General features: G+C 42.6%; 1 protein-coding gene across 4 annotated transcripts in view; it reads left to right on the top strand.

Annotated features, from left to right (window-relative positions):
* The window catches only part of PHF11 (PHD finger protein 11), a 165,346-nt gene that overhangs the window by 73,003 nt on the left and 77,178 nt on the right, over positions 1 to 15,165 (top strand). For all 4 annotated transcript variants that reach the window (XM_029602846.1, XM_029602849.1, XM_029602847.1 and 1 more), the window contains exons 8-9: positions 4,242 to 4,300; positions 8,946 to 9,009. In XM_029602846.1, the coding sequence (XP_029458706.1) occupies positions 4,242 to 4,300; positions 8,946 to 9,009 (123 nt within the window). The remainder of the gene's footprint in view (positions 1 to 4,241; positions 4,301 to 8,945; positions 9,010 to 15,165) is intronic.

Raw genomic sequence — 15,165 nt, 5'->3', positions numbered from 1 at the left:
AGTGGAACAAAAAAGCCTGTGACCAACCAATTAGAAAACTAAGATCAGACAGCAAAGGTAAAAAAAAAATTAATTACTTTTTACTGATTGGCACATGTAATCTTTGGTAATGTGCAAGAGTAGCACTTTCTCTATGCAGATCTCATAATGTACGAGATCTGCATGGAGGAAGTGGAAACCCACGGGGCCTGTACAGATGAGGCAGCAGAATGGGCTTCAGTGCCAATAGCAGCAATCAGCGCCTCCCCAATAGCCATGCGGCAGCAGTGACAGTGGCAGCAGAGGAATGAGAGAGGCTCCGAGGTTGCTGGCAAAAGAAAGAGAGGGGGTCTGCCTTTAGTGTGTGCATGTGTATGAATGGGACTCTGCCTGGGGGTGTATGTTTGTGAATGAATGGGTGTCTTCCTGGGGTTTGTATGTGTGAGAATAGGTGCCTGCCTGTATGTAGTGTATGTGTGTGTGAGAATGAATTGGTGCCTGCCTGGGGTCTGTGTGTTTGAGAATGAATGTGTGCATGCCTGGGGGATGGTGAGGGAGTGGTGTGACAATGAATGGGAGCCTGCCTGGGGGTCAGTGTGTGTGTGTGTGTGTATGTGAGAATGACTGGGAGCTTGCCTGTGTGTGTGTGTGAGAATGACTGGGAGCTTGCCTGGGTGTGTGTGTTTGTGTGTATGTGAGGGAGCCAGTGAGAGTGAGAGCATGAGTGTGTATGAGAAAATCCAGGGGAGTAAGAGTTTGTTTGGGGGGGTGTGTGTGGAGGGGGAGAGAGTGTCTTAGAGCCTGAGAGTGTGTCAGTGTCTGTGAGAGCGAGAGGTTATGGTGGGTATAAGAGCATGAATGTGTATGTATGTGACAGTTTATCTTTGAGAGAGAATGGACATGTGAGTATGTAAGAGAGAGAGGATAACCTCCTAATCCTCGACAATATCAGGGCGCCTGGAAATCAAGAGCTCCCACGTATGGATAGCAGGGGCTTTTTAAAATCCTTATTAGTTTTAGTTATTGGGAAATTGTAAAAAAGTATATGATTTTAATTAATAGAAATTCTATTTATCAGTAGTTTTAAAATACTCTTTTATTAGTATGGTTTTACTATTATAACTGATGCTTTATGTTTCTTGATTTTATTTGTTTTATGAGGAATGGTGGTTCTGTTTTTCCATTGTTAATACATGGAGTCTGGCTTCTTGGGGTTTCCATTTCAGTTTTTTCTAATTTGTGCTCCTTTATTTTGTATTCTGTATTTGGTGAGAGTCTGTCTCTGCTCTGTGTGTGTGACCATGATGAGAGATTCTGCTAGCATAAAGTGTCTGTATAGGGATCTTTAGCAATCGGGTTTGTATTGTTTCCTCAGTAGGTGGTGTATTGGTATTCTAGGACCCAGTATTATATTTACCCTTGCTTTTTCACAGGTAGGGTTATTGTTGTTTGCGTCCTTGGTGTTATTATTGTTATGTTACGATGGGATTGCAGTATAGTTTTTGAGTGTCTTTTTTTGTGGGATTTTGTGTTCACATTGTGTCTGGCAGGGGAAGGTGTTTGTGCTGCTGTTACTGTGAGGTGACACCAGAATTTGAAAATATCTTTTAGTGTGATGAGCTGTAAGGGAAACATCCAAGCTCCATTGTTTGGGGGAATTTCAGTGGATGCACAGAGTTAGAGAACTGGAGGTGCAGGATTTATATTGACATTCTGTCCCTTCCTATATATTCCAGACTTCACTCTCATAGCCACATAGAATTAGTTGAATGAGGCTATCAAATAATTTTATAGTGTGAAACTGGCCAGCTTTTTAAAATTATGCAGAAAACCCTTTGGACTTTTTTATTAACACTTTTTTTTTTTTAATAACCAATTTTAAAGCAGGATCCATGCTATAGAGATGGGTGTGATGAAGAAATGTCATTTTGGCTCCCCCCCCCAAAATTCTTCTGTCTAGAGACGCCACTGGTTTTCTGTGACCTTAAGCATTTGTACAAGAAGGATTAATGGGGGGGATGCTGGAGCGGCACACAAATGCATTGGCCCCTGGGTGCCGGAGACCCTTGGTGCGCCACTGGGTGCGAGCCATATGGGGCTGTAAGTGGTGGCAAAGAGGAGTGAAGATTTGGTGGGCCACGAGCAGTGCCCAACCTGCTCATGACCCAGAAAACCACACAGTCAGCGGGCGTGATCAAGAATGAGGTAGGAGTCGGGGCTGAGGCTGGGGGGAGGGGGGGCAAGGGAGAAGGCTCGCCTAGGGCACCAAATCCCCTTGCACCAGCCCTGGAGTTACCATGAAGGAAAAAGATGTAGGCATCAGAATGGACAAATACATTGAAATTGTCAGCTCAGTGTACTGCAGAGGTTAAAAAAGCAAACAGAATGTTAGGAATTATTAGAAAGGGAATAGTGAATAAAAAGGAGAATTCTTAATGCCTCTGTATCATACCATGGTAAGACTTCACCTTGAGTACTGTGTTCAGTTCTGGTTGCTGCATCTCAAAAAAGATATTGATGCACTGGAGAAGGAAGACCAAAATGATAAAGGGGATGGAATGGTTCTTCCATGAGGAAAAGCTAAAGAGGTTAAGATTGTTCAGCTTGGAGAAGAAACAGCTGAGATGGGATATGTTGGAGGTCTATAAAATCATGAGAAGACTAGAACGGGTTAATGTTATTTACTCTTTCAGATAATACAAGGATTAGGTGGCATGTCATGAAGTTAGTAAGTAGCACATTTAAAACTCAATGCATAATTAAACTCTGGAATTCATTGCCAGAGGATATGGTTAAAGCAGTTAGCTTATCTGTGTTTAAAAAAGGTTTGGACAAGTTCCCTCGGTCTGACCCAGTATGGCAAATTCTTATGTTCTGATGTTCTTATGAAATGTGGAGAGGTGGTTTCTTGAAGGTCTGTGTTGTTTAAAAAAATAATTTTTGATATGGTTCTATAAGAGATGAATCTAGTTTAGGGGTAAGCAGTGTTGATCTTCATGTGCCACAAGTCAGTCAGGTTTTTGAAATATCCATTCTAAATATTCATGAGATGCATTTGCATGCACTGTCACCATTGCATACAAAAGCATCTGATGCATATTCATTCTGGATTTCCTGAAAAACTGACCAGCTTGCGGCACTTGAGGACCAGAGTTGTCTAACTCTGATCTAGTTACTCCATTGTGTTGTCAAAAATATACTGACCACTCACTATGCTATACCACTACTAATACTAGTGATGATGGTATTAGCCCATGTGTCTGGACTGATGTAGGAAAGAAAATTAATATATAAGACCAACGTTCTCCATAAAGATCATACCATGACACTTTCCTATTGTAGATCCCAAGTAATTCAAACAAAAACTGACACCCCCCCCTCCCTTGCAGAAGCCAAGTTCCCCTCTGCAGGAATGATAACATCTCCTGTGGGGCAAACCCCCAAACTCCCCTTAAGAAAACGACAGAGCACCTGCTGGGAGCTACCCAATACCCCCACCCTCAATTCATACCTCTAGGTTGAGTACCTATCATTTTGGAGTTGCCTTGGCAGGAAGGATTACATAGCTCTCCTGCTAACAGGGCCACTGAGCTGAGGATTATGCCATCTAGCAGCACTTCACTACACTTGATAAGAAAGCTATGAGCTGCTGGGCAGCATTATTCTGAATTTGGCAGCCGTGCCAGTAAGAGGACACTGCAGTTCCTCCTTTTGGGCAAGAAAGGAAGCACCTCTGGAATTTTAGGTGCCCATTCCTCAGAGGGAGCTTCAGCGTTCTTGCAGGGGGTGGGAATAGCCCTGGAGGGGGATTCAGCAATAATTTTTTTCGGGGGGAACTTTGTATGGGTGCTCAGAATCTACAAGGGAGGAGGGTATTACAATCTTTATTAGGGGAATTGTGGGGAGGAAATCCCTTTCTCTTTCACTTTGAACTGGTTAACAGTGGGGGATTTCATGGCAGCAGCCTTGCTAAAAAGTTAACATGTGGTCTGAGGCAACGGTTAACCTTTTGGCTTTATCAGATCCACAACAAACAGTGCCTATGATGCTCCCTTAGTTACATTCGGGTATGCATTCATTTTAGCACATGCGTTTTAACTTGTCAAAGACTGCCTTAACATGAACCTTATGGACTTATTGTGTAGCACACTATTTTTAACATATAGAAAATGTCCTTAATGTGCATGCTAAACTTTAATGAATAGGCCCTAATATGTTTGTGCATTGACTGCAATGACCTAGTTTGAATTTGAATTTCGTAGGGCCTCCTAAGAAGCAAGCTAAACTCGCCACTACGGGTTCCACTGAAAAAAGTACTGAGGTAAAAAGATTTTTTTTTTAAAATATGTTTCTGCACTATGTCAATGATTATACTGCCTGTCTTTTGAAAAGAGGTTTTTTTTCAATGTGTAACTTAAGATATGTTTTAGAATATATCTTACTTAAAAAAAAGATTCTAGCATTTCTGTAGAAATTACCCTTGAGCAAGCAGAGTGGAATTTATTTATTTAAAAAATGTATATTAGCTGACCCTCAAATCTCAGAGGATTACAATGCATATACATAATAAAATCAATTTGCATACATGAAAGGCCTGCATCTCCATCAAAGAATACAAAGACAGATTGAGAAACATCAGAACAAAACATTGTACATAAACATTAAAAGCTGCAAACTGAGTACCCGGATACTTGTGCCAAGTCAATATTTTACAATAATCAACCAGAAAATGCAAGATTAAAGAAGTAGGCTTTGAGTATTTTTCTGAATCGGAGCAGGTCTTTCTTGGCGCTGACCACCTCTGGTAATTCATTTCATAGGGTAGGACCAGCTATGTTAAAAATCCATTTGTGAAATGTGGCTAATTGAACTTGTTTTAGTGAGGACATTTCTAAAGGTATTGAACAGACGAGCACAGACAGCAACTGGGGTGGTAGGCATGAATGGATGATACAATACAGGATGGTACAAGCTCATGAAGGGCCTTGAATACCAAGGTGAGAGTTTTAAACTCCACCCACCAAGCAACCAGGAGCTACGATGGGGAAGATGTGATCACGCAATGAAGATCCAGAAATCAAACTAGCAGCAGAGTTTTGAATTAATTGTAATGCTTAAAAATAGGAATTTGGTAATCCTAAAAACAGGACATTACAGTAATCAAGCGAGGACAGGACAGGATAAGGGATTATGTCACAGTGTGAAAATCGGAGTGACAGAGAAAAGGCTTCAGAGAGCACAAAAGATGGGGTTTATAGTAAGATGATTGGACCGCAGAGTTAATATGAGGGTGCAGTGAAAGGGAGGAGTTGACTCTTACCCCCAGGTTGGATCGGAATAGAGTGTCCATTGAACAAAACATCCATGGGAGTATCTGCAGAGACAGCATGGGATGGGAACAAGAGTTCAGTTTTCCTGATGTTAAAAGAGAGCTTGTTTTTATACATCCATTCCTTAATCTTGGTCAGACAAACAATTTTTCAAAAGCAAGATTGAGTGTGGTAATGACAAGAAAGAAAAGCTGGATATCATCCACATACAGTTTGAAAGAAACACCTAAACTGGAAAGAACAGCACAGAGGGGGACAAGATAGATATTGAAAAGAATGGAAAAGGGCACAGAACCCTGAGGGACACCCGAAGTTAACAGATACAGATTAAATGAAGTATCGCCATTCATTACATGATAGGAACAATTAGAAAGGAAGGAAGAGAACCAAGAATAAATAGTGGAGGTGATGCCTAATGCCTGAAGACATCCAAGCAGTAGGTTATGGTTGAGGGTGTCAAAGACCGAGGATATGTCTAGCAGAATTACGAGGTATTGAACACCAGAGTCAAAGCCCTGGGGAAGGGCGTCAAAACTTGATACCAGGAGTCTCTCAGTGTTACGACATGGTTGGAATCTGAACTGTGAACCGTCCAGAGAGTTATTGATGTCTAAGTACTCCTGTAACTGAGTTTGAACAATGTTTTCAGTGATCTTAACTAGTAACAGTAGGGAGGACATAGGATAGTAATTAACCAGATCTGAGGAATCCAAATTGGCCTTTTTCAGTAGAGGGAGAACTGCAGCTATTTTCAGTATGGAGGGCAACAAATCCCTCTGAAAGCAAAACATTAATAATAACCGCAATGAAGGGACTAACTTGAGAGCGCAAGACCTTAATCAGGGCAGAAAAACAGGAATTAAGAAACATGCAGAAGTTGTCTTTTATCTGATTGTCAGAAATGGATTTAAAGTACTTTATCGATGGTATTGGGTGCCTTCTCAGTTGCATCAGATTTATCCTTCGGTTGAGAATGCATGCTGGAGGTGCTGTGGAGCCATTTTTCATCTATGGTGGGACTACCCCAAGATCCAACCCAGAGGGAGACGTAAATCCACGCGCGCCAGTGGCGCGCCGAGACCCGACCCGGGGGCGGTTCCGGAGGGCGCGGCCACGCCCCTGGAACGCCCCCGGGCCGGCGCCACGCCCCGGGACCGCCCCCAAATTCCGTGCCATGCCCCCCAAACACGCCGTCACTCGGCCACGCCCCCGACACGCCCCCGACACACCCCTTTTCAGAAACCCCGGGACTTACACGAGTCCCGGGGTTCTGCGCTCGCCGGCGGACTATGGAAAACAGGCGCGCCGGCGCGCAAGGCCCTGCTCACGTAAATCCGGGCGGATTTACGCGAGCAGGGCTTTTAAAATCCGCCCGACTATGATTGAATATAGCATGACTGTGAAGAATTCATAATGGAAGAGTTTAAAGTAGGTTTGCCACTATCTTTTCTTGCACCAAGTTGAAGACTATAAAAGTTGAAAACACGTTCCAGCTTCCTAGGTCTGACAAACATCAGTCCAGGGCCGGACTTAGGAATATAGGTACATGCCTTGGGCACCAAATTCTGAAGAGACCCTCAAACTGGGACTCCTTCTGCTGCTGTTTGATTTCTGGGGGCAAAATCTTCCACCTCTGCTTCTCTGCCTGTGGGCAGCATAGTCTTAAATCCAGCCCTGCATCAGTCACAGAGGCATGGAGTATCAAAACCAGCAGGCGGAGGAAGTAGTACCAGAGCAAGAAAAACCCAGCCCTAGTCTTGATAAATCTGGTCTTAGCTAGGGGGAGGATTTCAAGGAGAACATGAAAGGCTGAATGCAAAGTCCTGGCAGACACATAAAAATTCTGTTGGTACCTCAAGTAAGATGGAGTAAAGCCCTTCAAAGGATTTTTAAAAAACCCCCAAAAAACAGTATTAAAAATTTAAATGGAGCACGATTCATAATGGGGAGCTAATGAAGGCCTTTTAATTGGTGTGATCCTATCAAACAATCTAGTACCAGTCAAGAGTCAGGCGGCAACATTTTGGATCATTTCATAAATTATACAGGTATTTTACATAAGGCAGTAGATATTCAAAGAGCCATTGAGGGATAAGATAACCGGATAATCTTAGCTGGTTATCTTTAGGCGAATAGTTAGCCCATTATTATTATTTATTTCATTTGATAAAACACCTTTTTTCCCATAAAAAGAACAAGGCCTATGGAGAGTGTCCTGGTTAGAGCCAAGCCAAGGTTTCTACAGCTAAGAATAATGGCCACCTGGGCCATTGATAGTCATTGTATTGTTTTTTCCTAAGTGCTATGTGAGTCTGATTATTCATATTGGGGTTCAAATTAAAAACCTATTTAGATGAATAACTCAAAAGTTATCCGTCTAAATAGCAAATGTGGCAATATTCAGCTACTCATCTGGCTAAAATATATCGCAATAACTAGTTTTCCAGCTATAATTTAGACAGATACAAAAGAGGCGATCCAGGGCATTCTGGAGAGAGGCTGAGATATCCAGGTAACCTAGCCAAATATCAGGTATATCCAGCTAGGTTAACTGGATAACTTTAGACCTGCTTTAGAGGAGGTCTAAAGTTATCAGGCCTTGTTTTTTAAGTTTAGCGTGTTTTCTTTTTTACTCCTGGTCCATTGGCATGTCATTAGCTTCCTGTATTCTGTTGGGTTTGCTTTTTCAACGTGCATATTAACTAAAACCTGCGCTAAAGTCTAACTCCGCTTTTAGTGAAGATTTTATTACATTGGTCCCCATTATTGTGTAAAGCTTGTTAATTAGGCTCCTTTCATCTAGCTGTAGAAAATGTAGTAATAAGAAATCAGTACCATAAATGTATATAACACTTGTGACATGAACCTATGTTTGTAAGTAAGAATAAGGTTTGCAATGTTAGAGAGCTTGTCCTCTGCCCCTGAGCTACAGGGCAGGTTTGCTTATTTACAGCTGCTAAGCTAAGAAGGCTGGTATACCTGCTTTCAGTCAGACCTGCAATCTCACCCCAGAGGACTCGGATTAGTCCTTGGGGGTTTATAAGGAATTACTGGGAATATACTGGTGGTTCCAGCAACTTTAGGTCTGTGAACTGTGGTACAAATCCTGGATGAGAAAGATCAATAACCCTGAATATCCGTGAAACAATTCTGGTGAACCTGTTGGTAGTATTTGTAATATATGTGAAAGTTAACTGGATTATTTTGACCTAGACTACACTGAGTACTGTGAACCTTGTTTGTTAAGTTTAAGGAAGTGAGGAGAACCTGTTTGTTACGTTATTAATAAACCCTGCACTGAATGATAAGATACCTGTAATTTGTATCCTGTGGCTAGCAACCTGACATGTTCTTTGATCAGCCAATAATCACATTTGGTCAGCTATTTCTCTGAGACTGAAAGTGCTATTTAAAGAGCGTGAACAGTACTGGCCAACATAAGTGCCAGCTACCCAAACTCTACAATGCTCTTAGGTCTCCTTCCCAGCTGTGCAAACTATGAGCTGCTGAGAGATGGCCTAGAGTTGGATGTTATTTTATGATTAATTGCTTTTATGCTGACATGTATAGATTAAGTATGGCAGAATATGTTTTTCTAAAATGAAAATCAAATAGTTTTTTTTATTTGTGCAAAAGACTACGAATCCACCAAATGCCAAACCCGAAGCAATGTTGATGCATGAACAGCCCCTGCAAGAACGTGAGTAATCAGAGAGACCAGTGTTTTGCTTGTCTCATTTGTGCTTTTAATTGGAGAGGTAATAGGGAATTGAAGAGTATACCAGGAACCTTCCACACGGCAGTGCTCAGCACTTACCAGCTGAACCACTGGGCTGGCCCTAGAAGATGATTTTACATTTATCATGCAAAATATATTTTTGTCAAATGAACCCTGCTAATTGTTCTCTGAAATCCTGTGATACTGTAGTGTTGAAATCTTTGGCCGATGATATCGGTAGTCATTTAGCCCATTTAGTCAATTCCTCCCATATTGAAGATATTATACCCAGGATCGCTGACACAGGTGTCAGTATGTACTTTACGGAAAAAAAAACATTTTTAAATCAGTCTGATCCCAATAACTTTTGCCCAGTTTCTTCTGTTGCTAAAGTCATAGAGATGTCAGTGTTTAAACAGTAAACCCAAAAACTAATAGCACTATGTAATACTTTGAGGGATGATACTGTGAGAATATGCAAACAAAAAAAAATCACATCTCCTCTTAACAATCAATTTTTTAAAAAAATTCCAAAGCCTTCATCCAAAGCGATTCTATTTCTATCAGAGATATTTTCAATTTTATGTATTTTACCCCGAAAAACTTTTTTTTAAAAATCTTTTTAAAAATTTTTATACGGATGGTAGGAACGTTTCATATATTGTTTTTATACAACACCATCCAGGTGTTCTTCAAATATCTTTAATCATTAACGTTCCTTCCTCCATCCATAATATTTTTAATGTGTGAACAAGTGCAAAAATTGTGCCAACAATCTAGCAAGCGCTTCTAATATACTCTTGAATGTTAATACATTTCTCTGAAATGATGTTAGTGGACCATCATTCACTATGCAAGTATAAGCTCCTGTTTGTTAATGTCCAAAGCTGAGTGAACAAGGTTGTAATTTGTCTGTTAATTTTAAGTAGCCTAACATACGAGGGTCATTCTTCACTATACAGATAATAGCCACTTATCTGTTTGGTGTTCAAAGACTCAGGTGAACAAAGTCCCGACTTATCTGTTGATTTCAAATAGCCCGACGAGGCCTCGTTTCAAATCCCCTAAGGGATTTTTTCTCAAGGGATGTTATAATAGTATCATTGATGGTCAGGTGTCTGTTCCCAAATTCCAATCATCAAATTCCATGTAACACTCAATGGATGTGAAACGAAACTGAATACTTCATAGAGTTATCCCAGTTCTCTTTCAGTCAGACTGTCGAGGTCTTATACTGCACCTTGGTAGTAAATCTTCTGCTTTTCAAAGCGAGATATACTCTGCTGTAACCTCCACGAATGTGGATGTAAATCCTGCTACATGTTTCAATTTGGATTTCGTCCTAATTAAACTATGGAATCCTTAATTCTGTCTAGCCTTGAGGTCGTTTGCTGAGGTTTTGATGCTGACACCGATTTCATCTTAGTATTACTTATTATCTCAGGCACATTTGACACTCTGGATCACAATATGCTTTTGCCTCGCTTCATGAGATTGAGATTGGTAGGATAGTTCTAGCTTGCTTCAAATCATTTGTCTGATCGGTCTCAACAGATACTTTAGAATTCACTGGCCTCTATTTGGTCTCCACTTTCATAAGAACATAAGATTTGCCATACTGGGTCAAACCAAAGGTCCATCAAGCCCAGTATCCTGTTTCCAACAGTGGCCAATCCAAGTCACAAGTACCTGGCAGGATCCCAAAAGGTTGATAGATTTCTTGCTGCTTATCCCAGGGATAAGCAGTGGATTTCCCCAACTCCACCTTAATAATGGTTTATGGACTTTTCTTCCAGGAACTTGGCCAGACCTTTTAAAGAGAAATTGGGAGCACCCTGGCTCTGTGGCACCTGTCAGCTGTAAGGCAGATGCCACCTACTTAGTTCAATCAGCCTTTGGCTTCCAGTCTACTCAATTAGATCATCACTCAGTGGCTGTGGAGTCAGCCCAGAAAAGAGCACGACACTCCAAACCTCATTCTTCCATTCCTCCAGGAAAGGAACAAAAATTCCTGGATGCATTTGGAAGACGTCTATTCCATGGCTCAATGCTGATCTCTCGCATTGCTTCCTATCAATTGTACATGTCCCAATACAACAGGGCCTTGTTCACGAAGATTCAGGAATTTGCTGAAGCCTTACCTCTGCAATTCCAGGACCAGCTTCATGCCCTAGCACAAAAAGGCCTAGATGCTGGCAGACATGAAGTACGGTCTGCATATGACATCTTTGACACCGCCTCCAGAGTTTTGGCGGCAGGAATTAGTGCGAAGAGATGTGCCTGGCTAAAGTCTTCAGACCTCAGACCAGAAGTACAGGACAGGTTAGCTGACTTGCCCTGTGCTGGAGATAATCTTTTTTGGAGAAAAGATTCAAGAAGCAGTAGCACAGCTCAAGGACCACCAAGAGACTCTGCGCCAGCTCTCCTTACTGCCTTCTGATCTCTCTTCCTCTTCCAAAAGATCCTTTAGGAGAGACTCCAAGAGACAAGTCTACTGGCAAAGGAGATACTATCCCCCGGCATCCAGGAGTCAGCCTTCTAAGCCTTACCAAAAAGGCCAACCCAGGCAACCTCGAGTACAGAAGTCACAGCCAGCCCCCCAGCCAGGTCCAGCGTCTGGCTTTTGACTCCTTCCTAGAGAGCAGTACCCAGCCTCCACTTCCAGCTATTCCCGTCGGAGGCCGGTTGTGCCACTTCTCCAAACCTTGGCACACAGTCACCACAGATCAGTGGGTACACGCTGTAGTAACTCAAGGTTACCACCTCAACTTTCTCTCTGTTCCACCGGATTCCCCACCTCGGCTGATGTGGGGAACATCCGACCACTCATCACTCCTTGAGCACGAGGTCGCCCTCCTCCTCCAGTCCCGAGCAATAGAGCCAGTGCCCCTCTCCCAACAGGGGCAGGGGTTCTATTCCCGGTATTTCCTAATACCAAAAAAGTCAGGTGGTGTTCGCCCAATACTAGATCTTCGCACCTTAAACAAATATCTACAAAGAGAAAAGTTCAAGATGGTGAACTTGGGTTCGCTTCTTCCCCTTCTCCAAAGGGAAGACTGGCTCTGCTCTCTAGACCTCCAGGACGCCTACACACACATTTCAGGACTTGGTATCACACACTACATATACGCAGATGACATTCAACTAATTTTACCCATAGAAGCAATTGATAAAACGCTATACCTAGCAATGATGTACCTAGATATAATTAAACAATTACTAAGCCAAATGGAGCTAGTAATAAACATCGAAAAACGGAGTTTAAACACCTAGAACGGAAAAACATGGAACTGATTCAAAACCCCATCAAACTTAAAAATGATGAGAAAGTGGATCTAGCCGAGAAAGCTCGAAACGTAGGAATAATAATTGACACGGAACTTAGCCTTAAACAACACATATCACTGAAAGTTAGAGAAGGCTACGCCAAACTTATGGTCCTCAGGAGGCTGAAACCGCTATTAACACAAAAACACTTTAGGACAGTTCTTCATGCACTGATTTTCACTAGTACAGTATTTCTGGAATTATCGTACTCAATAATAAGATCACTACAAATCCTACAAAACTCTGCTGCCAGAATACTCACTGGCAAGAACAAAAGAGATCACATCACTCAAACACTGGCCAAGCTACACTGGTTACCAATAGAGCAGAGCGTGCAATATAAAACATTATGCATAATTCACAAACTAATCAATGAAGAAAAAGCTGACTGGTTAAACACAGCACTTCACTTACATGTACCTCAGAGAAATCTGAGATCAGCCAATAAAGCTCTACTAACCATCCCCTCGGTAAAGACAGCAAAACTAACACAAGTTAGAGAGCGAGCACTATCCTTGGCTGGTCCAACATTATGGAACACATTGCCACTGGAAACAAGATTACAGAGTGATCCAAAACTCTTCAAAAAAAAGCTTAAAAACATGGCTATTCAGAAAAGCATTTTACAATGAGAATGGAGAATAAGAAACACAGAACAAGGTTACCGAGATGCGTGGTCTCACATTCTTTTATTTTATTTTTTTATACTCAAATGATAATGTTAGAGAACTTCAGTTTAAGCACATTCTTGTATGATTTCCCTATTAATCATATAAATGGACTAGATTCATGTCATCTATCTTATAACTTATATTATATAAGCATGTACCGTCATTGTAATGGCACTTTCATAGATACATTTTTTAACCAAACTAAATATACATACCTCTATGTAAACCGTTGTGATGGTATATTACTAAACGAAGGTATAGAAAAGACTTTAAATAAATAAATACTCTGTCACATCGCAGATTCCTTCGGTTCCCAGTATGCCCAAAACACTTCCAATATAGAGTGTTACCATTCGGCCTAGCATCTGCCCCACAAGTCTTCACCAAGTGCCTTGTAGTGGTAGCTGCCTTTCCCAGGAGTCAAAGTGTCCACGTCTACCCCTATCTTGACGATTGGTTGATCAGTGCTCCCACTCAGCCAACTGCACTGACGTCCCTACGTCTCACTTTGCATACCCTGATCTCCCTAGGGTTCCTCATAAACTATCCAAAATCCAGGCTAGTTCCTTCTCAAACCCTGTCGTTCATAGGGGCCGACTTGGACACTCCAAAAGCGAAAGCCTTCCTACCTTGTGATCGAGTTTTCACTTACGTTTCTCTGGCCCATCGACTGAAGTCTCGACAACATTCAACTGCACGTCATTTTCTGGTCTTACTGGGTCACATGGCATCCTCGGTGCATGTCACTCCCATGGCTCGCCTTGCCATGAGAGTAATACAGTGGACTCTAAAATTGCAGTGGAGTCAGTCTTCTCAGCCAATGTCCACCATTGTCCACATCACCAAACAGCTCCGCTTATCGCTGGCCTGGTGGGCAGACCAATTCAATCTGCTACAAGGCCTTCCATTTCAGGTTCCAGAACCTCAAATAACCTTGACAACAGATGCTTCCAGCCTTGGCTGGGGTGCACATATTGGAAACCTGCAAACTCAGGGCATTTTGGTCTCCAGAGGAAGTCAAACACTAAATAAATTTCCTGGAGCTTCGTGCAATCAAATATGCTCTCAGGGCTTTTCAGGATCAAGTTTCCAACCAGGTCATCCTGATTCAAACAGACAACCAGGTGGCCATGTGGTACATCAACAAGCAAGGGGGAACGGGCTCCTACCTTCTGTGTCAGGAAGCTGCACAGATATGGGCAGAGGCCCTTTCCCACTCGATGTACTTCAGGGCCACCTACTTGCCGGGAGTGGACAATATGTTGGCAGACAAGCTGAGTCAAACTTTTCAACTGCACGAGTGGTCCCTCAACCCCACTGTAGTGGACTCAATATTCCAACGTTGGGATTACCCTCACATAGACCTCTTTGCGTCAATTCACAACCGCAAAGTAGGGAACTTCTGCTCTCTCACTTGCAGCCAACACCTGCAGCCAAGAGTCGCTTTCTCCCTCTCGTGGGCCAGTGGTCTCCTTTGTGCGTACCCTCCACTTCCACTCATTTCAAAGACTCTCGTGAAGTTACGAAGGGACAAGGAACTAATGATTCTGATAGCCCCTCATTGGCCTCGCCAGGTCTGGTTTCCAATTCTCCACGACCTATCAGTACACCGGCACATTCCTCTGGGGAAGGACCTGCTTCTGATCACTCAGAACAACGGCTGCCTTCATCACCCCAACCTCCAGGCCCTCTCCCTGACTGCCTGGATGTTGCAAGGTTAATACTTCAACCTCTTAAGCTTTCAGAACCGGTTTCCCGTGTCATAGTAGCTTCACGAAAGCCTTCCACAAGGCAGTCTTATTGTTACAAGTGGAACATGTTTACGGTATGGTGTACTTCCATGTCCAGCTATCCCTTCATTTGTTCCACACCGAAGTTTCTGGACTATCTCTGGCACATGTCAGAGTCAGGCCTCAAAACTTCTTCTATCAGGGTACATGTCAGTGCGGTAGCCGCCTTCCATAAAGGTGTCGTGGATGTACCTATTTCAGTACAACCCCTTGTAACATGCTTTTTGAAGGGCTTGCTCCACCTTAAACCTCCACTGCGCCCTACGGCCCCTTCCTGGGACCTCAACATGGTTTTGGGGCGGCTCATGAAACCGCCGTTTGAGCCTCTCCAATCCTGTGATCTCAGCTAT

The sequence above is a fragment of the Rhinatrema bivittatum genome, chromosome 5, assembly GCF_901001135.1.
Source record: "Rhinatrema bivittatum chromosome 5, aRhiBiv1.1, whole genome shotgun sequence".
NCBI lineage: Eukaryota > Metazoa > Chordata > Amphibia > Gymnophiona > Rhinatrematidae > Rhinatrema > Rhinatrema bivittatum.
This window is presented reverse-complemented; position numbering and strand designations above follow the sequence as displayed.